Source organism: Anomaloglossus baeobatrachus, chromosome 4 (assembly GCF_048569485.1).
Source record: "Anomaloglossus baeobatrachus isolate aAnoBae1 chromosome 4, aAnoBae1.hap1, whole genome shotgun sequence".
Classification (NCBI taxonomy): Eukaryota; Metazoa; Chordata; class Amphibia; order Anura; family Aromobatidae; genus Anomaloglossus; species Anomaloglossus baeobatrachus.
Genome location: NC_134356.1, coordinates 348027968 through 348054134, shown reverse-complemented (window position 1 = coordinate 348054134; position 26167 = coordinate 348027968). Strand labels below are relative to the sequence as shown.

The following is a 26167-nucleotide window of genomic DNA, read 5'->3' as shown; positions in this document are numbered from 1 at the left end:
TTCACCACGTCATAACTAGTTTAACACAGTAGGAAGTATGCTTGTGTCTGAACAAATTAAACATTGACAATCCCCCAGGTTAGATGGCATTCTTCCACGGATATTGAGCACAGCAATTGCCAGACTGCTGTATATCATCTTCTTAGACTCTCTTGTAACAGGGTTGGTGCCTCAGGATTACAAATATGTGGCAGGAGGAGAAATAGAGATGCGCTGTGTAACACCCAGTGGAACGGGTGGGGAATAGTTATTGCCCAGAGACCGCTCACCTGATGGGGTTGTGCACCCTTGCACAACCCAGGTAAAGTTGAGGAATGATCGAGAAGGAGATCGCTAGAGAAAAGGACCCTCTGCAAAGCCTGGGGCCAGCGTGTATTGATTCTTCCGGGTAGGTCATGTGATTGCGTGGGACCGGAAGTACGTCACCGCAGGTCCTGTGTCAGCCAGAGGATCCTAGTAACCCAGCAACCGTAGGTCCTGGTGTCTGGTGAATAAGCCTCCGCTCCCAGAGCTGCTCCTGCTGTTGATCCCTCACAGGGATAGTACAAGTGGATAGCAAGGTGGCGGTCAAATAGGAGCGCTAGGAAGCAGGAGGACTAGGTAAATACATTTTATAAACAAACCTTTTATTTGAAAACCCTCTAACGGCCACTATGCGTTTCAACAGCTGATTGCTGTCTTCATCACCTATCCCCTCCTCAGGATTACAAATGGCTGACATGGTATTAATATTTAAGAAAGGTAAGAGTGTGGATTCAGGCAACTATCATCCAGTAAGCCTGACATTAGTAGTATGCTACGTTTTTGAGGACATTATAAGAGATGACCTGCAGAAGTATATTTCAGAAAAAAATATAATAACGGACAACCAGCATGGATTCATGAAAGATAAGTCATGTCAAACTAACATGTTGGGTTTCCATGAGGAGGTAAGTGCAAATCTGGATTTTGGTCATGCTGTTATGATTTATCTGAACATTGCAAAGGCATTTTGATACTGTAGCACAGGGGTGGGCAATTAATTTTCCCATGGGGCCGCATAAGAAGTTGTGATGGTTTTAGAGGGCCGGACTAATATAATCAACTCAGTTCTACATATACATATAATATATATATATATATATTATATAATATATATATATATATATATATATATATATATATATATATATATATATATATATATATATATATATATACACATATATATACACATACATATATATATACATATATATATATATATACATACACATACATATATACACACACATACACACACATACATACTACATACATACACACACACACACACACATATATATACACACATATATACACACACACACACACACATATATACGGTGTGTGTATATAATATATACATATATTATATATATATATACACACACAATGTATACATACATGCACACACAATCCCCATATACTACATCACTACACCCGCCACATAATACACCTGTAATATACATCCCTATACTCTACACCTGTAATAAACTACACCACTATATACTAAACCACTATATACTACACCACTACACCCCTATATACACCTGTATTATACAGGTGTATATAGGGGTGTAGTATAATACAGGTGTATATAGGAGTGTAGTGGTGTAGTATAATACAGGTGTATATAGGGGTGTAGTATAATACAGGTGTATATAGGGGTACTACTACATCACTACACCCCTATATACACCTGTATTATACTACACCACTACACCCCTATTTACACCTGTATTATACTACACCCCTACACCACTATATACACCTGTATTATACTACACCACTACACCCCTATTTACACCTGTATTATACTACACCACTACATACACCTGTATTATACTACACCACTACATACACCTGTATTATACTACACCACTACACCCCTATATACACCTGTATTATACTACACCACTACACCCCTATATACACCTGTATTATACTACACCCCTACACCACTATATACACCTGTATTATACTACACCCCTATATACACCTGTATACTACACCACTACACCCCTATATACACCTGTATTATACTACACCACTATATAGTACACCACTACACCCCCCCCCATATACCACACCTGTAAAACTACATTCCCATACACTAAACCACTACACCCCAAATATTTGTCAACAGTTAAACCCCCCCCCCCCATTGCCCCCGCAGGTTACTAGTAACCACTCACCTGTCTTCTTATTGTCCCCTCCTCAGGCACCTCCGCACGTGCCCCCCGCTGAGCGGCTTCTCTTTCACATGCCCAGGCTGCGCCGACGCTGTATTCCTAGGAGCTGCTGCTTCTCTCCGTGCGGCCCCGGCTGCTGCAGCCGGGCGGGAACTTTTCAAATGACACACGCGCGCCGCACAGAGAAAAGCTGCCGCAGGGAACAGAGGAGAGATTCCTGCGTTTCGCTGCCTGCACTGTGCGAAGCTGCAGGATCTGTCCTGTTTCCTACCCGGCACGCAGCGTGTGATGAGGGCAATCTGACCACGGGCCTCCCGGAGCCTGGAGCTCCGGACAACAGGTCAGATTGCCCTCATCAGTGACCGGCCAGCAAGGACGCCCTGAACCAGGCGGGTCGGTCACAGAGAGTAGGCAGGCCAGATGTGGCCCGCAGGCCGCCCCTTGCCCAGGTCTGCTGTAGCACATAACCTTATAATGAAGCTCCAGAAGGAGGGACTAGGGGAAAGATATAGGATATCTTGACTTCAGCAAAGCATTTGACAAAGTATCTCATACAATCCTTATTGAAAAAAATGACCAAGTGTGGAATGGACAAGGACTGTTAGGCCCTGTGCCCACTATGCGTTTTTACCCGCGGTTTTGCTGCGGAAATTTCTTGAGAAATGCTTGTGATCTTTCTGCAGACATTTCCCAGCAAATCCTATGGGGAAAAAATATAGCTATGCGCACACTGCGTTTTTTTCTCAAGAAAATTCTTGCAGAAGATTTTCTTGAGAAAATTTCTTGAGAAAATGTGCATGTCACTTCTTTTCCGCAGGTTCCTGTCATTATGACATAAGAGGAAGCGGAGCAGAGTAAACACACACGTCACACTCCCTGGGCGCCGCACAAAAGCACTTCCGTGTGACTTCCAGGTGCCCGTGCAGTCTGTGTCCCGCTCCGGCCCCGCGGCTGCCTGCACTCCAGTGTCAGTGTCTGCCCGCAGTGTCAGCAGCTTGTCACCCTGCAGTGCGTGCAGCCGCAGGGATGCAGAGCGCTACTGTCAGGAGGTGAGATGAGATCATTACCTGCTGTGACGATCTCCTGACGTCACCGCTGTCACTGCCGTCTATGCCCGCGGCCTGAGACTGTCACTAGCGGTGACGTCACGGGCTCTCGCGATACTGCTGAGAACGCGGCGGGCATAGAAGGCAGTGAGAGCGCTGATGGCAGGACTGCAGGAGATCATCACAGCAAATAATGATCTCTGCTAACCTCCTGATGGCAGCGCTCGGCATCCCCTGCAGTGACCTGGGCTGACCTATTGATGTTAGCTCAAGTCACTGCATTGCTCTCCCAGCCAATGGGGAACATTCTGTTCTTCATTGACTGGGACAGTGACTATGGTATGGGTCGCCGTGGGACCCCCCCCCTTATTGGATTACGCCGGACCCGGATTTGATTGTTCTTGTCAATAAATTGGTGAAAGAGGGAATGTGGGGAGTGTTTTTTCAAATAAAAAATAGACAACAAAAAAAGTTTTATTTCTTACTGACTGGGTTGGTGATGTCGGGTATCTGATAGACGCCGTGACATCACTAACCCCAGAGCTTGATGCCAGGTGACATTACACATCTGGCATCAACCCCATATATTACCCAGTTTGCCCCCGCACCAGGGCAACGGGATGAGTTGGGGCGAAGCGCCAGGATTGGCACGTCTAATGGATGCGCCACTTCTGGGGTGGCTGCAGCCAGCTGTCCGCTTTACCTTGGCTGGTGATCCAATTTGGGGGGGACCCCACATTTTTTGTTTTAAATTATTTATTTAATGTAAAATAACAGCGTGGGGTGCACTCTGTTTTGGATTACCAGCCAAGGTGAAGCTGCCAGCTGTGGTCTGCAGCCGTCTGCTTTACCCTAGCTGGCCGATGGGGGTACCTCACGTCATTTTTTTTTTTTAGTTATTTATTTTTTGGCTAAATACAAGGCTAGGCACCCTTTAGTGCCACATGAAAGTCACTAAAGGGTGCCAGCTTAGATGAGAAAGACCTATATAATGTCCCACCCCCCTGTATATTCTATGTATCTATTCATCTATCCATCTTTCCCTCTATCCATTATCTGTCTATCGATTATCTATTATCTATATTATTTATTGCAGTTCAGCATAAAAAAAACGCAGGGATCAACCTGCGGAAAAAACGCATGCGTTTTTCCCGCGGTTTTGGTGCAGTTTTTTACCGCATGTGCGGTAATCTTCAACTCCCAGAAGTTTCTCAAGAAATTTTCTTGAGAAAAATCACTTTTCTAGTGCGCACATAGCCTTAGATGGCCTCGTAACTGGCTTAGTGATCGAAGTCAAAGAGTGGTCATAAATGGCTGCACATACAGTTGTAAGACTGTCTTAAGTGGGGTAGCACAGAACTCTGTCCTGGGCCCCGTGTTGTTCAACATCTTTTTCAATGATTTAGATGAAGGAATTAAGGGTAAACTGATTACATTTGCTGATGACACAAAGCTAGGAGGAATAGCTAATACTAGAGAAGAGAGAGGATTCAACAAGATCTAAACAAGCTGGAACAATGGGCAGCAACTAATAGAATGGTTTTTAACAGGGAGAAATGCAAAGTCATACATCTTGGCAAGAATAATGAAAAGAGCATATACAGCATGGGAGGAATAGAGCTATCCAACAGCATGTGTGAAAAAAACCTTAGGTATACTAATAGATCACAGACTGAACATGAATCAACAGTGTGATGCAGGAGAAAAATAGGCAAAGACCATTCTAGGATGTATGAACAGAAGCATACAGTCTAGATCACGTGAAGTCATTATCCCCTTTACTCCTCTTTGGTCAGACCTCATCTGGAATATTGTGTCCAGTTATGGGCACCACATTTTAAAAAAAGACATCAACAAACTAGAGAAAGTTCAGAGAAGAGTGACCAGAATGGTGACTGGTCTGCAAACCATGTCCTATGAGGAACGGTTACAGGATTTAGGATTGTTTAGCTTGCAAAAGACAAGACTGAGAGGAGACCTAATAGCTGTCTACAAATATCTTAAAGGCTGTTACACTGTAGAGGGATCAGTTTTACTCTCATTTTCACAAGGAAAGACTAGAAGCAATGGGATGAAACTGATGGGGAGGAGACACAGATTAGATATTAGAAAAAACTTTTTGACAGGGAGGGTGATCAACAAGTGAAACAGGCTGCCACGAGAGGTTGCGAGTTCTCCTTCAATGGAAGTCTTTAAAAAGAGATTGGACGGACATCTGTCTGGGATGATTTAGTGAATCCTGCTTTGAGCAGTGGGTTGGACTAGATGACTTAGGAGGTCCATTCCAACTCTAATTCTATGATTCTATATGCAAATGGCTATGGAATTGGCAAAAAGACAGGAAACAAAGTCATTATAAATGGTACATGCTCTAAATGGGCGAAAGTTAACAATGGGGTAGAGCATGGATCTTGCTAGTACTGGGGGTAACACCACCATGAACTTTCCATGTTAACCCACTTTTTCAACAAAACAAGGGGATGCCAGATTTAACAGAAAAAGGGAGACAAAGATCTAGCGGAAAGGAAGCGGGCAGAGAATAGGGGAAAGGAGCACAGAAGGAGAGAGAATGGGGAAAGGAAGAGACAAAAAAGGGTAGGAACACGAAGCAGGGATCCATCTAAGGCAGGACCAATGTCCGTCTCAGTACCCCGGAAGACCCGCCCTCAGTCGGGAGGTATCTAAGTGCCATAATTCTTAGAATATTTAAACTCGATCCAATTATACCATGTTATGAAAAAGGCATTGTATCTGTCAAGGAGAGATGTCGTCAAGTCCTCCATGTACATCCGGTCATTTACTCTTATTCTCCCACGTTGATAACCTCGGAGGGTAGAGGATCTCCATCTCAGAGGGATACAGATCCTGGCTGCCATCACCAGGAAACTCAGCAGAGACCCTTTGTACGAATGGAGTTGAAGCAGGAACAGCTCCAGTCCCAAGGTCTAAATAGATCCAGTCACCCATCTGATCACATCCTTTACTCCGTCCCAAAACTGCTGCAACAGCGGGTATGTCCAAAAAATATGTAAAAAGTCTCCCTCCCCTACCCCACACCTCCAGCACCTAGAGTCCACAGCAGGATACATTCTGTGGAGTTTTGTTGGGAGCCTATACCAACGGGAAAGACATTTATAGTTAGCTTATTGTAATTTCAAGCTGATAGATTCCTTGTGGGCAAGAGAAAGCACCCTCTCTGTTCAGTAGAGAGCGAGAGACCCGGCTCCCCTTCCCAAAGTAGGAGGTATCTTGGAGGGGGTAGGTCGGCAGTTAGTTATCATGGAATGTGAAATAGCCAGTGAGTGTCTGAGCGTCACCTCCTCCATGCACATCTTCTCAAACTCGGTTAGGGGGTTAGAGAACAGACTATAGTCAGGAAGAGAGCAGAGGAAATGTCGCAGCTGCATAGAGCGCCACAGGCCCAAAGGGCAGGGGACCTAGCGGTTTCGAAGCTCCTCCATCGTTGGCCAGTTCCCCCCCACTACAATTTGGTGAGCTCAGAATCTATTCCAGGAAAACTTCTGTGTAGGAACAGCAGGATAGCGTGGCGCTAATTGTGGGGTATCCAAAAAAACTCTGCTCCACCGACACCCAGGCTTGACAGCAGAACGCCTACACCAATCCACTTCTCCAGCCAGATGAGCGGCCACTTAATATGACTTAAGGTCTGGGAGGCCCAGAGCCAGCGCCCCTCGAGCCCTCGACCTACACAGCAGCGACCTTGCCAAGCTAATCAAGAAAATGCCAAGAGTGTGCAAAGCAGTGATCAAAGCAAAAGGTGGCCTCTTTGAAGAACCTAGAATATAAGACATATTATCAGTTGTTTCACACTTTTTTGTTAAGTGTTTTATTCCACATGTGTTAATTCATAGTTTTGATGCCTTCAATGTGAATCTACTATTTTCAGTGTCAAGAAAATAAAGAAAAAACTCTTTGAATGAGAAGGTGTGTCCAAATCTTTGGTCTGTACTGTGCATATTATATAAAAATAACTTTTTTTTTTTTTTTTTAAATTGTGGAAGTGCACTTTTTTTGCAATTTAACTGCACTTGAATATTTTTTTTCCCCATTTTCCAGTACACTATATGGTAAAATTAATGGTTACATTCAAAAGTCCAACTTGTCACACAAAAACCAAGCCCTTATATGGTTAAATTGAGGGAAAAATAAAAACGTTATGACTCTTGGAAAAAGGGGATGAAAAAACAAAAGCCAAAAACCAAAAATGGCCCAAAGGAGAAGGGGTTAAATAGGCTAACTGAATTTAATATCCATTAGATGGATATAAAATGTACCAATGACGTTGCAAAATGAAAAAAATAAAAATTAAAAATAAAGTGATAAACATTGGTCTACTGCCACATTAGTTATACTATATACTTGCATGCGTTTCAACATCATCATGTATTATTACATTCTTGTAAAGGTTTTGCATACTTCCTAACCACGATGGCTTGTTCTCGGCCTCTTTTACAACCTCCGCATTCTTAACCTGTGCCCAAGTCTTCCAAAACAAAGCTCCTTCTTCTGGCTTAAGTGTGCAGGGAAAATCAGTATTATTTTGTAACCGCAGTTGTGACTCAGATGGTGAACACTGTACACCTTGAGGCTAGAAACAAAAGGGGAAAAAAAACACAAGTATTAAACATTATGGAGTTGTACTAGTAGCAGAATATATTAGATCCAAACATGCATAATACTTAATTACTGAAATATTACAAAAAAAATGTAAACATCCAAAAGGTTGATTTGCAAAGTCTGAGACACTGCAAGTGTAGTTTGTGAAAAACAAATTCACTATCCCCTTACACCAGCCTCAATGTTTACCTACCAATATCAGAACACCACATTCAGGTCAGGGCAGTATCGGCATAATTGTAATATCTGATAAATTGCCAATATGCTCAGACAAAGCTTCAAGTTTAATTTGAGTACAATATATATTTATACACCCGCGAACACACATGTACACACACACACGCACGCACACAGTGGGTTGAGAATATCTATACTACCGCAGGCAGGTTACGGAATTTTTATATCAGCACCATCTGTATTTGGGAAAAAAAAAAAACAAACAAAAAAAAAAAAACAGTAATGCTAAGAAAGTAGCTAAAAGACATTTCTGAGAAAGTTAAGTTTTGTAAGGACCATTAAAGGGGTTTTCCCACGAACACACTTAATCTTAATCAATAGATCTTGGAATATTAACCTCCACAATTGGATGTGTAAAGTTCCTGTTTGGAGACAGTTATTATACTGCCATTTATTCCATGGCGCTTTTCATGTGAAAAGGGGCATACGTAGACAAGTACAACAATCAGGAACAATACACGGCACAGACTGGTACAAAAGGAGAAAGGACCCCCTGGCCATGAGGGCTCACAGTCTGCAAACATGTTCCTGCTATATACTGTGTAATGGTGTAATGGCAGTGTCTGACAGTACAGGAACATGGTCTGATCATACCATATATCCTGGGTCGGGGAGGAAGCAAAAACAAAGACATGAGATGACAATTCTTTCTTTGAAGTTAAACATTTTTAAAAACAGGCAGATAAATGTTTTACCTCACAAAAATATTCAGCTGTGATCATGTGCTGTAAAGTCTTTATACTCTTTTGTGTCTCCCCGGCCCAGGGGCTGTGGTGTGATCAGACCATGTCTCTGTACGGTCAGACACGACCATTACACAGCACATAGCAGGGACACATATGTAAGATTATCTTAGCACAGGAACATTTTTTTGAATCACATCCAATTGTTGAAGTTTCTTTTATATTAATTCTGTGAATCAAGGTGCTAGTTTAAAAAGGTCATTTGGAACATTACAATTAATGGTTTAAGGTTAGGTCATCAATATTCGGAAGAGGTCTGATTTTCAGCAGATCAAAGTTTTCAAGGGACATCAGCATCCCCTTTACCCGGTAGAGTTGGAAACTTTTAGAGGCATGTGGCATTGCAACAAGCTACAGCTTCATCATATTCAAATGAATGCGACTGAGCTGTACCACCAGGTCCAGACACTATGAAAAATACAGAGCTGTGCACTAGTAAACAATATTAGTTAATGTCCAGACACCCACGTGTTCTGACCACCTTGAAAACAGATGATTAACAGGGGTGCCAAGTCTGACAATAAAATCCCTTAAGACAAAACAATCACTGATCACGGGGAGACCAGCCAGAGAAAACACTGCCGGCAGCCAGCTAAGGCACAAAAACACAGTGAAATCCTAGGTGCATTGCCCCCTGGGAAGTATGCAAATCAAAAAAGGTCCGTGGAGCCTCTGTTAGGAGTCTCGACACAGAAAATAGCCAGATATCCCTCCAGAAAGGACCTAGCCAAGGAGTGGCTCTTTTTAAGGAGAGCACCATAACCACCATATTAAGTGGCCCTTTTAGTCAATATCCAACTCTTTGACGAGTTTAAAGATATGACAAGGAATATACCAAGACCAGGTATCCATCCACAGAGAGCTGTTTCGGGGTATTGCCCCTCATCAGTGTGGAGTAGGATTCTGGCCAGGTGGGAGCAATGCCTAGTAGACCAGCAAGACAAAACAATCACTGATCTCGGGGAGACCAACCAGAGAAAACACTGCCAGCAGCCAACAAGGGCGCTCAACACAGTGAAATCCAAGGTGCATTGCCCCCTGGGAAGTATGCAAATCAAAAAAGGTCTGTGGAGCCTGTTAGGAGTCTCGACACAGAAAAAAAGATTTTCAAAAAAATAAAAAAAAATAAATAGATTTAAATTTCCCTGGTCATATCTTTAAACTCAAAGAGTTGGATATTGACTAAAAGGGCCACTTAATATGGTGGTTATGGTAGTCTGCTAAAAAGAGCCACTCCTTGGCTAGGTCCTTCCCAGAGGGATATCTGGCTATTTTCTGTGACGAGACTCCTAACAGAGGCTCCACAAACCTTTATTAATTTAATCCCTTCACGACCTTGGATGTACCGGTATGTCAAAGGTCGTGTCTTTACTTTTGATGCGGGCTCGCACGGTGAGCCCACCTGTTTCCCAGCATGTCAGCTGATTTAAGCAGCTGACGTGCCTCTGACAGTGGTGTTTAACATGAGCCGGAGGGAAGCGCGTCATTCCCTGTGCACATCGACGGCCACAAGACGTGATCGCAGAGGGTTGATGGGCTGCTAATTGGTGGGGGTCAGCTGATGACCCCTGCCACTGTTATGATGAAGTTCATGTGAATGCTGGCTGAGCACCAGCATTCACAGGAATACCGCATTTGTGCTGTATAAAGCAGTGCTGAAGCACCGCTATGTACAACACAAGCGATCAGATAACTCACGCTTCAAGTCCTTTAACCCCTTCAGCCCCAAGCCTATTTTGACCCTAAAGACCAGGCCATTTTTTGCAATTCTGACCAGTGTCACTTTATGAGGTTATAACTCTGGAACGCTTCAGCGGATCCCGGTGATTCTGAGATTGTTTTTTCGTGACATATTGGGCTTCATGTTAGTGGTAAATTTAGGCCGATATTTTTTGCATTTCTTTGTGAAAAAAAACGGAAATTTTGCGAAAATTTTGTAATTTTCAAACTTTGAATTTTTATGCTCTAAAACCAACGAGACATATGACACAAAATAATTAATAAATAACATTTCCCACATGTCTACTTTACATCACAACAATTTTGGGAAAAAAAAAAAATTAAAGGAAGTTATAGGGGTTCAAAGTTTATGCGCAATTTCTCATTTTTACAACAAAATTTACAAAGCCACTTTTTTTTAGGGACCACATCACATTTGAAGCGATTTTGAAAGGTCTACATGACACAAAACACCCAAAAGTGACACCATTCCAAAAACGGCACCCCTCAGGCTACTCAAAACCACATTCAAGAAGGTTATTAACCCTTCAGGTGCTTCACAGTAACTAAAGCAACGTGGAAGGAAAAAAATGAACATTTTACTTTTTGCAACAAAAATGTTAATTTAGCCTCAAATATTGCATATTCACAAGGGTAGCAGGATTAAATGAACCCCCAAAATTTGTTGGGCAATTTCTACTGAACACGCAGATACCTCATTACGTTTGGAGAGCCCCTGAGGTGCCGAAACAGTGGAGCTCCCCCACATGTGACCCCATTTTGGAAACTAGACCCCTCATGGAATTTATCTAGATGTTTATTGAGCACTTTGAGCCTCTGGGGGCTTCAGAAAAGTTAATAGAGTTGAGCTGTGAAAATAAAAAAAAAAAAATTTTACCACAAAATTGTTACTTCAACCAGGTAGCTTTTTTCTTCACAAGGGTATCTGGAAAAATTGCACCATAAAATGTATTGTGCAATTTCTCCTGAGTACACAGACACCTCATATGTGGTGGAAATAAAATGTTTGGGCGCACAGCAGGGCTCGGAAGGCAAGGAGCATCATTTGACGTTTCAAACGCAAAATTGATGGGGCGGCAGCAGATGGGGGGGGCAGCGGGATATACAGGGAGCATCTGTGACTGTGAGATGGCGGCTGGGATAGGGTGGGGGCGGATGGGAGAGGGCGCAGTGGATGCAGGAGCGGCAGTGGATGCAGGAGCAGCAGTGGATGCAGGAGCAGCAGTGGATGCAGGAGCAGCAGTGGATGCAGGAGCAGCAGTGGATGCAGGAGCAGCAGAGGATGGGGGGAGGGGGGATGGGTGGGAAGGGGAGTGGGAGGTGAGATTGGGGATAGTTACCCTACAGGATGGATCTAGGCAGCTGGATCACAGGAGATGAAGGAGGCAGCAGATCGGGGAGGGTGAGAGGTGGGGGAGGGAGTGCAGCGCAGATCACGGAGGAGACAGGTGAGCAGAGCACAGATCACGGGGGTGAGAGGTGAGGGAGGCGGACAGCAGATCACTGGAGTGAGAGGTGAGGGAGAGCGGACAGCAGATCACGGGGGTGACAGGGGAGGGAGAGCGGACAGCAGATCACGGAGGAGACAGGTGAGCAGAGCACAGATCACGGGGGTGAGAGGTGAGGGAGGCGGACAGCAGATCACTGGAGTGAGAGGTGAGGGAGAGCGGACAGCAGATCACGGGGGTGACAGGGGAGGGAGAGCGGACAGCAGATCACGGGGGTGACAGGGGAGGGAGCGGACAGCAGATCACGGGTGTGACAGGGGAGGGAGCGCACATCACGGGGGTGACAGGGGAGGGAGCGCACATCACGGGGGTGACAGGGGAGGGAGCGCACATCACGGGGGTGACAGGGGAGGGAGCGCACATCACGGGGGTGACAGGGGAGGGAGCGCACATCACGGGGGTGACTGGGGAGGGAGCGCACATCACGGGGGTGACTGGGGAGGGAGCGCACATCACGGGGGTGACAGGGGAGGGAGCGCACATCACGGGGGTGACAGGGGAGGGAGCGCACATCACGGGGGTGACAGGGGAGGGAGCGCACATCACGGGGGTGACAGGGGAGGGAGCGCACATCACGGGGGTGACAGGGGAGGGAGCGCACATCACGGGGGTGACAGGGGAGGGAGCGCACATCACGGGGGTGACAGGGGAGGGAGCGCACATCACGGGGGTGACAGGGGAGGGAGCGCACATCACGGGGGTGACAGGGGAGGGAGCGCACATCACGGGGGTGACAGGGGAGGGAGCGCACATCACGGGGGTGACAGGGGAGGGAGCGCACATCACGGGGGTGACAGGGGAGGGAGCGCACATCACGGGGGTGACAGGGGAGGGAGCGCACATCACGGGGGTGACAGGGGAGGGAGCGCACATCACGGGGGTGACAGGGGAGGGAGCGCACATCACGGGGGTGACAGGGGAGGGAGCGCACATCACGGGGGTGACAGGGGAGGGAGCGCACATCACGGGGGTGACAGGGGAGGGAGCGCACATCACGGGGGTGACAGGGGAGGGAGCGCACATCACGGGGTGACAGGGGAGGGAGCGCACATCACGGGGGTGACAGGGGAGGGAGCGCACATCACGGGGGTGACAGGGGAGGGAGCGCACATCACGGGGGTGACAGGGGAGGGAGCGCACATCACGGGGGTGACAGGGGAGGGAGGGCACATCACGGGGGTGACAGGGGAGGGAGCGCACATCACGGGGGTGACAGGGGAGGGAGCGCACATCACGGGGGTGACAGGGGAGGGAGCGCACATCACGGGGGTGACAGGGGAGGGAGCGCACATCACGAGGGTGACAGGGGAGGGAGCGCACATCACGGCGGTGACAGGGGAGGGAGCGCACATCACGGCGGTGACAGGGGAGGGAGCGCACATCACGGCGGTGACAGGGGAGGGAGCGCACATCACGGCGGTGACAGGGGAGGGAGCGCACATCACGGCGGTGACAGGGGAGGGAGCGCACATCACGGCGGTGACAGGGGAGGGAGCGCACATCACGGCGGTGACAGGGGAGGGAGCGCACATCACGGCGGTGAGGGGACGAGCAGCCGATCACGAGGGAAAGGGGCCGGGCAGCAGATCGGGGGGGGACCGGTGGCACTGTGGCAGATGGAGGGCGGCGGCGGATCAGGAGGTGTGGGGGTGAGGGTGCGGGCAGCAGATACGAGGGGTGGGGGTGCGGGTGGCAGATCGCGGTGGAGGGCAGCAGCGGCGGCGGATCGGGAGGTGTGGGGGTGAGGGTGCGGGCAGCAGATACGAGGGGTGGGGGTGCGGGTGGCAGATCGCGGCGGCGGATCGGGAGGCCGGTTTCATACAGTGCAATGGCAGCGCGGCAACTTCCGGGTCCCATGCTCCGGTCTCATAACAGCATGGGACCGGAGCTTGTCGCCCTGCCATTGCACTGTGCACACTCACTGTGCTGGCGTGCTGCAGGGACGATGACGGGGGCGGTCACCGGCAACAGGTCCACTGTGATTGGAGAAATCAGTCACAAGGCCGATCTCTCCAATCAGAGCTACTGGAGCTGGGGGAGGGTGATCCAGTGAGGTCACCCAGCTCCAGCCAATGGCCAGTGCTATAGCTGCACTTGCCAGGGCTGGATTTCAATGTTTCAGTCACTTTAAGTGGCTGGAACATTACAGTGGCTGTGATTGGTTGAGCGACGTTCGTCAGCCAATCACAGCCTCCGTAGGTCCGGGGAGGAGGCACCACCCCTCCTGAAGTCAGGTACAGGTCCCCTCCTCCCCGAATCTGCGGTTTATCCTAACTTTTCGCAGTCACCGGAGGCTCCGGTGCCGCGATTACGCCATGACGGAAAGATCCGTCCTTGGTCGTTAAGGCCCAGGGCACCATGACGGATCTTTCCGTCCATGGTCGTGAAGGGGTTAAAGGAGACTAGTTAAAACAAAAAAAAAAAAAGTTATTTTTTTTAAATATGAAATAATAATAATAATAATAATTATTAAGTTTAAATCACCCTTTTTTGCCCCACTGAAAACAAACCATAAAAAAAAAAAAAAAAAAACAAAACAACAACATCCCACACACATTTGGTATCGCCAGGTTTAGAAATACACGATCTTTGAAAATAATAATAAATAATATTAATAATAATAATAAAAAATTAAACTGATCGGTAAACGAGAAAAAACGCCAGAATTACGTTTCCTTGTTTGGTGCAATATTCTAATAAAATGCAATAATAGGCAATCAAATCATCACATCTATACAAAAATGGTAGGAATTAAAAATGTAAGCTCAGGACACAAAATAATCCATCCCTCCGCCCCAGATCCCAAAATTTGAGAATATTACATATTCGATATCTAAGAACTTGCCATATAGTGAACATGGTAAATAAAAAACAATTGTGGAATTGCACTTTTTGGCAATTTCACCGCAATTGGAATTTTTTCCCCGGTTTCCAGTACAATATGTGGCAGAATGAATGGTGTTATTCAAAACTCGCCCCGCAAAAAACAAGCACTCGTACAGCTTAGGCAATGTGCGCACATTGCGTAGTGTCCATGCTGAAAATTCTGCAGCGATTTGGCAGTGCACGAGCGCTTCAAATAGCTGCAAAAACACTGCGCAATCATGCAGTGTGTCTGCAGAATAGATGCAGATTTCATGCGCTCTGGATGCAGCCTCTCCCATAGAAAGAGCGGCGGCTGCATCCAAAGCGCACGAAAGAAGTTACATGTTGCTTTTTAGAACGCAGCGCTTTGGCAGCATGCAAATCACTGCATTCTAAAACGCAACGTGCAGATGGAATTTGCACAAGCTACATAGATTGTGCTGGGGACGCAGGACGCATGCTTTTACGCTGCTGTGCAAAACGCAGCGTAAAAGCATGTAATTTTGCAACGTGCGCACATACCCTAATATTGACAGAAAAATAAAGAAGTTATGGCTCTTGGAAGAAAGGGAGGGGAAAACCCCCCCCCCCCAAAAAAAATGAATCGCCAGATGGTGAAAGGGTTAATATTGATTAAGGCTATATGCGCACGTTGCGTATTTACATGCAGTTACGCTGCGATCTGCACCGCAGCGTAACTGCATGCGTCCTGCGTCCCCAGCATAATCTATGAAGATTATGCAGGAGCCGTGCGCACGTGGCGTATTAGAGCGCAGCGCTTCGGCTACTGCCCGAAGCGCGCGTTCTAAGAAGTGACATGCCACTTCTTTTGTGCGTATTGGTTGTAATGTTGGTCTCTCTCTGTCTGTCGGTCTCTGTCTCTCACTGTCGGTCTCTGTCGGTCTATCCCTCTCCCCCTCTCTCATACTCACCGATCAGCTGCACAGCTGTCACACTGCTCCGGCGGCTTCTCCTGCTTTTGAAAATGCCGGCCGCCCATTATTCAATCTCGTATTCCCTGCTTCCCCTGCCCACCGGCGTCTATGATTGGTTGCAGTCAGACACGCCCCCATGCTGAGTGACAGCTGTCTCACTGCAACCAATCACAACCGCCGGTGGGCGGGTCTATGTAGTGCAGTAAAATAAATTAAAATAAAAAAACGGCGTGCGCCCCCCCCCCCCCAATTTTGATACCAGCCAGGGTAAAGCCACACGGCTGAAGGCTTGTATTCTCAGGATGGTGCGGAGCCCCACATTATTGGACATGGATTAGATGCGACTGTACCCGGCTCATCCAGAACTGCCCTGGTGCGGTGGCAATCTGGGTAGTAAGGAGTTAATGGCAGCAGCCCATAGCTGCCACTAAGTCCTAGTTAATCGTTGCAGGCGTCTATGAGACACCCCCAATGATTAACCTGGTGAAAGTAAATAAACACATACACCCAAAAAATACTTTATTTGAAATAAAAGACAAAAACCACCCTCTTTCACCACTTTATTAAAATCCCCAAACACCTCCAGGTCTGGCGTAATCCACGAGGTCTAGCGATACAACCAGCTCTGCCACATGAAGCTGACAGGAGCGGCAGTAGAACACCGCCGCTCCTGTCCGCTCCATGCAGAATCTGAAGTGAGTCGCGCTGTCAGCGGGGACGTCACTGAGCTAATGTCGGGGTGTGTGCGGTTATGATGAGGGCTGTAGTGTCGGAATGTGTGCGGGATGTCGGGATGTATGCCGGGATGTGTGCGGGGATGTCTGAGGTAATGTCGGGATGTCGGAGGTAATATCGGGATGTAGGCGGTAATGTCAGGATGTGTGTGGGAATGTCGGGATGTGTGCGGGGATGTCGGCGGTAATGTCGGGATGTGTGCGGGAATGTCGCAGGTAATGTCGGGATGTGTGCGGGGACGTCTCTCCGGTGACCCGCGGCCACAGGTCTCGGGTGGAGGACTCCAGCTGGCCGCGGGTAACCTGAGTGACGGCACCGGCTCACTGCAGTCACTCACATTTGGGGTCACAGGTGAGTCCTTCACCTGTGACCGCAAATCAAGCCGCGGCACACGGACAGAGCCGCGCGATCACAATGAAGTCGGGTGAAGTTCATCAGAGTTCATTCTGATCGCACGGCTGTCTCCCGCAGCCAGCCATGTGCTCTTTTTGACATTCCGGTCCCAGTCGGCTCTGCTGCAAGTCTATGGGGATGCAGCAGAGCCGAGTGGGACCGCACTGTCAAAAATGTGCGCTCTGGATGCTTTTCCCATGGCAGAGCAAGCATCCAGAATGCACGCATTCTGCAGGAATGTGCGCACGTTGCGTTCTGCCGAATGCGTCTCAGAACGCAGCTTTTCGGCTGTGTTCTGAGACGCACATGCAGTGATTATTTTACGCTGCGTAATAGAATGCAACGTGCGCACATAGCCTAATTCCACCTAGTGATACAGTTGCACACATGTGCAAATTTAAAGGGAACCGGTCACATACAATATGCGTTTTGACCTATCAGCAGACGCATGTGTGCTCTAATTACACCTCCCTACCCATCCCTGTGTTGTAAAATTGTGTAATATCAAAGTAATAAAAACGTTTTATTACTTACATATTTCCTATGTAAATAGAAGAGCTCGGCACCCCATCGCCCTGTGGGCGTTTGCGTACTTTCCATGGTATCACGCCCCTGTGGGCGTGATACCATGGATTCACATGATCGACGTCCCCCCTCGCTCCTTCAGATCCCGCGCATGTTTGCACTTACCAGTACCATAACCTTTTCTGGGTGTTCACTCGCCGGCTTCAGACGCACTCTGCGCATGATCAGACTATTCTGATCATGCGCAGAGCGCATCAAACTGATACCATTCCTGCAGCCTTTTCTGAGTGCTCGTTAAGTGCACACGCGCGGGATTCTGAAGGAGTGACGGAAGAGGTCGCTCATGTGAATCCATGGTATCACGCCCACAGGGGAGTGATAGCATGGAACATATGCAAACACAGGGCGATACGACGCTCATTGGGCGACAGGCTCTGCTATTTACAGAGGAAATATGTAAGTAATAAAACATTTTTTTTAATACTTTCATATTACACCATTTTACAACACAGGGATGGGTAGGGAGGTGTAATTAGGGCACACATGCGTCTGCTGATAGGTCAGAACGCACATTGTACATGACAGGTTCCCTTTAAAGAAAATTGTGGTTGTAAGGGAATAGCATGAAAGATTTTGCAGTGATTTTGCGCTGTGATACTGGAAAATAATATGAACAGAGTAATGCACCCTATAGACAATAAAGTCAGCTGAATTTAATGTACACTGCTCAAAAACAATAAAGTAAACACTAAAATATCACATCCTAGATCTCAATGACTGAAATTTGACAGTTGCAAATCTTTTATTCATTACATAGTGGAATGCGTGAGAACAATAAAACTTAAAAATGATCAATGCAAATCAAAAATTAATATCCCATGGAGGTCTAGATTTGGAATGATACTCAAAATCAAAGTGGAAAATCAACATACAGGCTGATCCAACTTCAGTGGAAATGCCTCAAGACAAGGAAATCAGGCTCAGAATTGTGTGTGGCCTCCACGTGCCTGTACGCCCTCCCTTCAATGCCTGGGCATGCTCCTGATGAGGCGGCGGATGTTCTTTTGAGGGATATCCTCCCAGATGTGTATTAAAGCATCAGTCAATTCCTCGACAGTCTCTGGTGCAACATGGCATTGGTAGATGGAAGACGACATGATGTTCCAGATGTGCTTGATTGGATTCACGCCTGGAGAACGGGTAGGCTAGTCCATAGCATCAATGCCTTCATCATGCAGGAACTGCTGACACACTTGAGCCACGAGGCCTAGCCACATGAGGCCTAGCATCGTCATGCATCAGAAGGAACCCAGGGCCCACTGAACTTGCATATGGCCTCATAATGAGTCTGAGGATCTCATCCCAGTACATAATGGCAATAAGGGTACCTCTGGCTAGCACATTGAGGGCTGTGCGGCCCTCCAAAAAAAATGCCTCCTCACACAATTACTGACCCACTGCCAAACCGGTCATTCTGGATTATGTTGTAGGAAGCAGAGTGTTCTCGAACGTGTCTCCAGACTGTCTGTCACATATGCTCAGTATGAATCTGCTCTCATCTGTGAAGACAACAGGGCGCCAGTGTTAAATCTGTCAATCTTGGTGTGCTATGGCAAATGCCAATCGCCCTGCATGGTGCTGGGCTGTAAGCCCAACACCCAATTGTGGATGTCGGACCCTCCTACCACCCATATGGAGTGTATTTCTGACAATTTGAGCAGACACATGGATATTAGTGGCCTGCTGGAGGTCAATTTGCAGGCTCTGGCACTGCTTTTTCTTTTCCTCCTTGCACAAAGGAGGAGGTAGCGGTCCTGCTGCTGGGTTGTTGCCATCCTACGGCCCTCTCCATAACTCCTGGTGAAACTGACCTGTCTCCTGGTGTCTGCTCCATGCTCTAGACACTGTGCTGACAGACACAGCTAAACCTCTTGCCACAGGTCACGATGACTTGCCATCCTGGATGAACTGTACTACCTGAGCAACGTCTGTGGGTTATTTACACCCCCTCATACTACCTCTAGGGGTGAGAGCAATAACGCAAAAGTGACCAAAACCGCCAAAAAGGATGGAGAACAGAGAAATGGCCTGTGGTCACCACCTGCAGAACCTCCTTTATAGGGGTTATCATTTCTACCTGTTTGTTTATTCAATGTGCATAACCGCAGAAAAAAATTGATTCACAATTAGTGTTGCTTCATAAATTGACTGGTTAATTTCACAGAAGTGTTATTGACTTGGAGTCACATTGTGTTGCTTAAAGAGAACCGCTATGATGTTGAATACAGGCATAACAGTTGTAGAAAGATCAGATGCTTGGTTGCAGAAATATCTAATTTTGATTGGGGGTGCAACATGGCAGGCTTTTGTGGGTTGGGTCCTCACTGTAAAGTCCTTCTCCGGCATCCTCCTGGTTTGCCCCTATTCTTTATTTGAATATTGTGTCGCGCTGCCATTGCTGGTGGCGCAAGTGCATTGCCACGTTACTTCTGTTTTTATTAAAATGGTGCCGGAGTCCACGCATGCGCGTACCACGATCTGCTGCGCCATTTTATGGAAGACACTGAAACTCTGATTAAAGAGATTTCATCAACCAAGCATACGATCTTTCTACAACAGGTATGCCTGGATTCAGTATCTTAATGCGAGTACGGCACTGCCTTTAGTTCGTATCACAAAATTCTGGTGGTTAGTTCTCTAAGTGTTCCTTTCATTTTTTTGAGCATTGGTGGCCTTACAACGTTCAATCCTTTTGTTTCCACAGCAGATATGCTGGTGCCAAAATTGCTTGCCAGCTTACCCCAAGTTTCCCACTGAAAGCACATGCATGCTTACCAAAGTATATTCTTAGCTTAGTGTTCGGGCGAGTCTTGACAGATTCACCTCTTGGCTAACTGCTTCCTGTTGTGTAAGCACCTTATGTGGTAAGGTAAATAGTATAAGGCTCTGTTCACACTAGAAAAAGGATTTTTCTCAAGAAATTTCTTGAGTCTGAAAGATTAGCGCACTTGCGGTCAAAAATCACACCAATACCACACCAAAAACCGCATGCGGTTTTACAGCGGTTTTGTGTGTTTTTGGTGCGGTTTTTCCGCAGGTTGGTCCCTGTGGTTTTTTTTACCATTATTTATATAAAAAACCGCAGGTACCTGCAGAATAGAAGTGACATGCACATTCTTTTTCTCAAGAAATTCTGCAGAAAGAATGTTCTTGAGAAAAAAACGCAGTGTGTGCACAGCTATTTTTTTCCATAGGTCTTGCTGGGGAATGTCTGCAGAAAGGTTACAACCATTTTCTTGAGAAATTTCTGCAGTAAAAACGCAAAAAAAAACGCAGGTAAAAACGCAGTGTGCGCACAGGGCCTAAACGTGCATTTTGTCGAAGTATAAAAAGGGTACTACCTGAATAGTATGTATTAAAGATAGAGGTAAATAGTCTGTATGAAAAATGAGCACAGCCATTCAATAAGAGTAGCTGCAAAAAGCACCCCTGTCTTCTAATGACGGAGCAAGTCCATGCACTTATGAAACCAGCATAACAACTTTAATGGCTACCATATAATCCCACATTTATTGAAGGTCCCAACAGTAAGGTAATCTGATCTGTAACTACTTTATTTTCAGGGGACACTTCTAACTAAAAGGGAACATTATAAAAGGCTAAACGCTTATTCATGAGCTTTTCAATTCTAAAGTAGAATAATTACAAAACACAATCAGTAATTTCAGACATTGTGTTATAGAATGCATAAGAAAAGTAACAAAACAATTACCTGTACATGTTGGTCCCAATATTTTGAAGACTGGTACACACGTCCACTTGTTTGTAAGGATAATGGAATTTGAATGTTACCATTCATATTTAACAATGGCATGGGAAACCCAGACGTACCAGCGGCATGCATTGTTTTATCGGAGATGCTCTTTTTTACATCAAAGCTGTCTTTGCTCTCTTCTAGTTTAACACTATTACTGTGCATTGGAATTTCCCCCATTTGAACTAGTCCACAACTGTCCTGAGGTACAGAAGTGTTTATTAAAGTCTGAGAATCGGGACAGGTAGCATGGGCAGAGAATATTGCCCAAGACTCAACATTGGGCAATTGTCCTGATGGTGAAGTACTGGCAGGTACCAGTCCATACAGCTGACTACTATCCACAGTGAGCAGCTCCTGCCGAAGAGGAATGTAAGCCTGTTGCTGACTTTGCAAAGGCAGTGCTACAACTGTAGCAGGAGTGTTTTGTAAAGATACGTGGTTAATGGTGTAGCTGTCCTCAATGGGGACATCAAATTTTCTCTTTTTAACTGGCTGAGATAATCCTGAAGAACAAGCTCTTCGATCTTGAGAAGCAGACGTACCAACAATGCTGGCATTCTGGCCATCAGAAACAGATTGCCCATCCACCTGTTGTTGTAGAGTCTTATTTGTTTGGCCTGGCTGAATATCAATATTGTGGCCCTGTCGCAGATGGACATGATGAACGGGGACGTGATGCTGATCAAGAGGAATGCCAGGACTAACAGAGTGTTGCAGAGGAGAAGCGATTGGCCTTGCTAGCTCCAGCAAAGAACCAGCGACATCAGTATTGTCCATGTAAAAGTAATGATTTCTTTGTTGATATACAGAAATTGGAGAGTGAACAAACTGTTGCATTTCCTCTGCTCCCTTTCCATTGAGCGAATCTAAAAAATCTTTCATGCGGTGAGGCGGAATAGTCTGGGCTTTCATTCTCAGATAGTCTTCATACGGAATGGAATTTTCCAAGGAATGGCTCATCCTTCTGGTAACTGGAAAACCAACTAAACAAAGTAGAAAGAAAACACGTTATGAAGAGCTGGTGACAAATAATTACAACAGATAAAAACGACTTTCCATGTACCGTATGCAGCTACCACTATTCCACAATCATGTGCAGAGATGGCTTTTGCACATAATTTGGCACTACATGTATTTGAGACACCTTAATGATTCCATTTAGTTTTCATGTAAAAACTTAAATAACCTCTGTGGCGCCAAGAAAACCCAAGAGACAAATTGATTATTCCCTTTGTGACGGAGCCAATTTTGAGCTTAAAAGGTAACCAATCACCAGGATTATCGTATATAACCTAAAGCCAGTGCTACTGGCACTATCAGGCTGATTCTCTACGTACCTGTAAGTAGGATGTTTAGGTTTGGAAATCCAAGAAAGTGAAGTTTATAAAATCACCAGCTTCTTGAGTGACAGCAGCTGAGGATCAGATAATATCTGGGGGGGAATTCATACTTATGCCCTCCCCCTGTTAGAATTAGCATAAGCATTATACAAGCGACCTAACAGGACCTGTGGTGAGGTCATAACCATGTGACCAGAAGGGGCGGCGCCTCAGCCAACAAAGCTGATATGAAAAAGCATCATTTTTCTGTTGGCTGAGGCCCCGCCCCTTCTGGTCACATGGTTATGACATCACCACAGGTCCTGCTAGGTCCCTTGTATAATGCTTATGCTAATTCTAACAAAAAATGAGGGCAGAAGTATGAATCCCCCCCCCAGATATTTTCTGATCCTCAGCTGCTGTCACTCTAGAAGCTGGTGATTTCATAAAAACTTTACTTTCTTGGATTTCAAAACCTAAAACATCCGAGCTGACCACTAATGGTATGCAAAGAATCAGCCTGATAGTGCCAGTATAGCACTGGCTTTAGGTTATATAGGAAAATCCTGGCGATTGGTTCCCTTTAATGACAAGGCCAGATTTTGGAAATGACCAAGTGTCACTTTATGTGGTAATAACTCTGGAAGCCTTCACAGAATTTCATTGATTTTGAGAGACAGTCTTTTTTGTGACATATCGTACTTTATGTTAGTGACAAATTTAAATAAATATTTTTGCGCCCATTTATGAAAATATCGGAATTTTGCCCAAAATTTAGCAATTTTCAAAATTTCAGGGTTCTTTTTATTCATAAACCAGTTAATCATGCTGCACAAAATAATTCATAAATAACAATTCACCCATATCTACTTTACATCTACATCATTTTTCAAACGTCATTTTATTTTGTGAAGATGTTAGAAGTGTAGCAGCAATTTTTCATTTTTTCAGGAAATTTACATAACCTGTTTCTTTAGGGACCTATTCAGATTTAAATGAACTTTGAGGGGCCAATATACTGGAAAATCTCCAAGAGTGATAGCATTTTAAAAGTCTCACTCCTCAAATACTTCAAAACTGCTTGCAGGAAAGTTTTTAACCCTTCAGATGTGATACAGGAATTAAGGTAAAAATACCATGAACAAAAAAAAATTGTAATGTTCCCTTTAAAATGTTTCTTTAGCCCTAATATTTTCCCTTTTATAAAGGATAACACGAGAAAATGGACCCCACCCAGTTTCTTCTGTGAGCGCTGATACTCCACATGTGATCAAAAACTGCTGTTTGGAAACACACCCGAACTCAGAAGGAAAGGAGCAATATTTGAATTTTGTAACCAAAATTTGTCCAAAATAGATTATGGGCACCATGTCCCATTTGCAGGGTCCCTATGGTGTGTAAATAGCAAAAACCACCCCACAAGTGACCCCAATTGGGAAACTACCCTGCTCAAGGATTTTATCCAGGCGTATAGTGAGCATTTTGAACCCACAAGTACTACACAGAATTTGATAACATTGGATCGAAAATATTCTTTTAGCCCAACATTTCTCTATTCTGCAAGAAGTCACAAGAAAGAGTGGACCCCACAGTTTGTTACTCACTTTCTTCTGAGTGTGGTAATACCCCACATGTAGTCAGAAAGTTCTGTTTGGACAAATCCCAGGGGTGGGAAGGGAAGAAGAGACATTTAGTATTTGGCATGTAAATGTGGGGTGCCTAGATTGCAGTCAAAATGTCGCATCCGCAGAGCCCCCGAGGTAGCAAAACAGCAGAAACCAACATAACTGACCCCATTTTGGAAACTAAACCAATCAAAGAGTTAATATATGGGTGAGGTGAGCATGTTGATCCCATAGATGCTTCAGAGAACTTTTTAAATTGATTAAAATAATGTTTAGGTTTCAAATTTGTTGCATTTTTTCCCAGATATGACACTTTATATGTGGTCAAAAACTGCTTTTTGGGCACCTGGCAGGGGTCAGAAAGGAAAGAGCAATATTTGAATTTTTTATCTTAAATTTGTGTGGAATAGATTGAAGACGCCATGTCGCATTTTCAGAGCCCCAGATATACCAAAACAACGCAAATCCCAACAAGTGACAAATTTTGGAAACTAGACCCTTCAAGAAATTTATCTAGTGTTGTACTGAGAATTTTTAATCTACAGGTCATTTACGAAACTTTATATCATTTAGATGTGAAAGCAAAAAAATATCTTTTTTCCACTCAAATACTGTTTTAGCACCAAATATATAATTTAAACAAGGCGTAATAAGAGAAAATGGACAGGACAACTTGTTATGTAGTTTTCACAGAAAGTGACACTACTGTTTGTGCACATGGATCGGATTGGAAGGAGAGCTACTTGGCTTTTAGAATGCAGATTCCGTTACAGCAGGGGTGGGCAATTAATTTTTCCATGGGGCCGCATAAGAAATTGGGATGGTTTTAGAGGGCCGGACTAATATAATCACCTCGGTTCTACAACATATGTATATTATATATATATATATATATTATATATATATATATATGTATATGTGTGTGTGTATGTATGTATGTATGTATGTATGTATGTATGTATGTATGTATGTATGTATGTATGTATATATTATATACGGTATATACACACATATATACACACACACACACACACAGCCAGGCCTCCTACATACATACGCATACATACGCACACACTTATATATATATATATATATATATATATATCTATATATATAATTGCCTTATTCTGTCTGTCTGTCTGTCTGTCATGCTCCAAAATTGTGTCCTTACGGTGACACAAAGCTGATTGGCCGCTGGGCTCGCCATGGCCCCGCCCCCCCACACGGATTGGCCGCTCGCCCAGGCTGCGCCCCCACACGGATTGGCCAGCCGCTCGCCCAGGCTCCGCCCCCCCCACAGATTGGCCTCTCGCCCCGGCACCCTGCAGGCATTGGCAATTCAGCCACGCCACGCCCCGCCCCCCTCACGCAATGCACGTTAGCTCTGGCCCCACCCCCTCCCTCCCCCCGCGCATTTCTCTAACTGACACGGCTGTCACGGAGGTGAGTACGGTACTCCCTATCCCCCCCCAACCCCCCCCCCCCCCCCCCCCCCCGGCCCCCGCTCCCAAAGGGGTGGTGTGGATACTCGCATGGTTACAAGCGCTGTCACGGAGGTGAGTACTGTACTCCCTCCCCCTCCCCCGGCCCCCGCTCCCACGGCAGTGGTGGGAGTGGTGTGGATACGTTGGTAACCATGCTCGCATGGTTACAAGCCCATCAAGGTCCTGCTGCGCCGGAAGGTCCACACGCACACACACAAACATACACACACATCAGATCACACTCACACTCACTCTCATACACACCTCACACACACCTCACATCGCATCCACATACTCACGACATCCTGGGATATCGCTTGCTTCTCGGCGGCGAAAATGTGCTG

At 45.8% G+C, this 26167-nt stretch overlaps 1 protein-coding gene across 2 annotated transcripts in view; it reads right to left on the bottom strand.

Moving 5' to 3' along the window:
• Positions 1-26167, bottom strand: part of LOC142303590 (transcriptional regulator QRICH1-like) — a 126518-nt gene that overhangs the window by 46131 nt on the left and 54220 nt on the right. For both annotated transcript variants that reach the window (XM_075345095.1, XM_075345096.1), the window contains exons 3-4: positions 21351-22378; positions 7697-7868 (exon numbers count right to left, since the gene is read on the bottom strand). In XM_075345095.1, coding sequence (XP_075201210.1) covers positions 7697-7868; positions 21351-22355 — 1177 coding nt within the window. In that variant the 5' untranslated portion in view covers positions 22356-22378. The remainder of the gene's footprint in view (positions 1-7696; positions 7869-21350; positions 22379-26167) is intronic.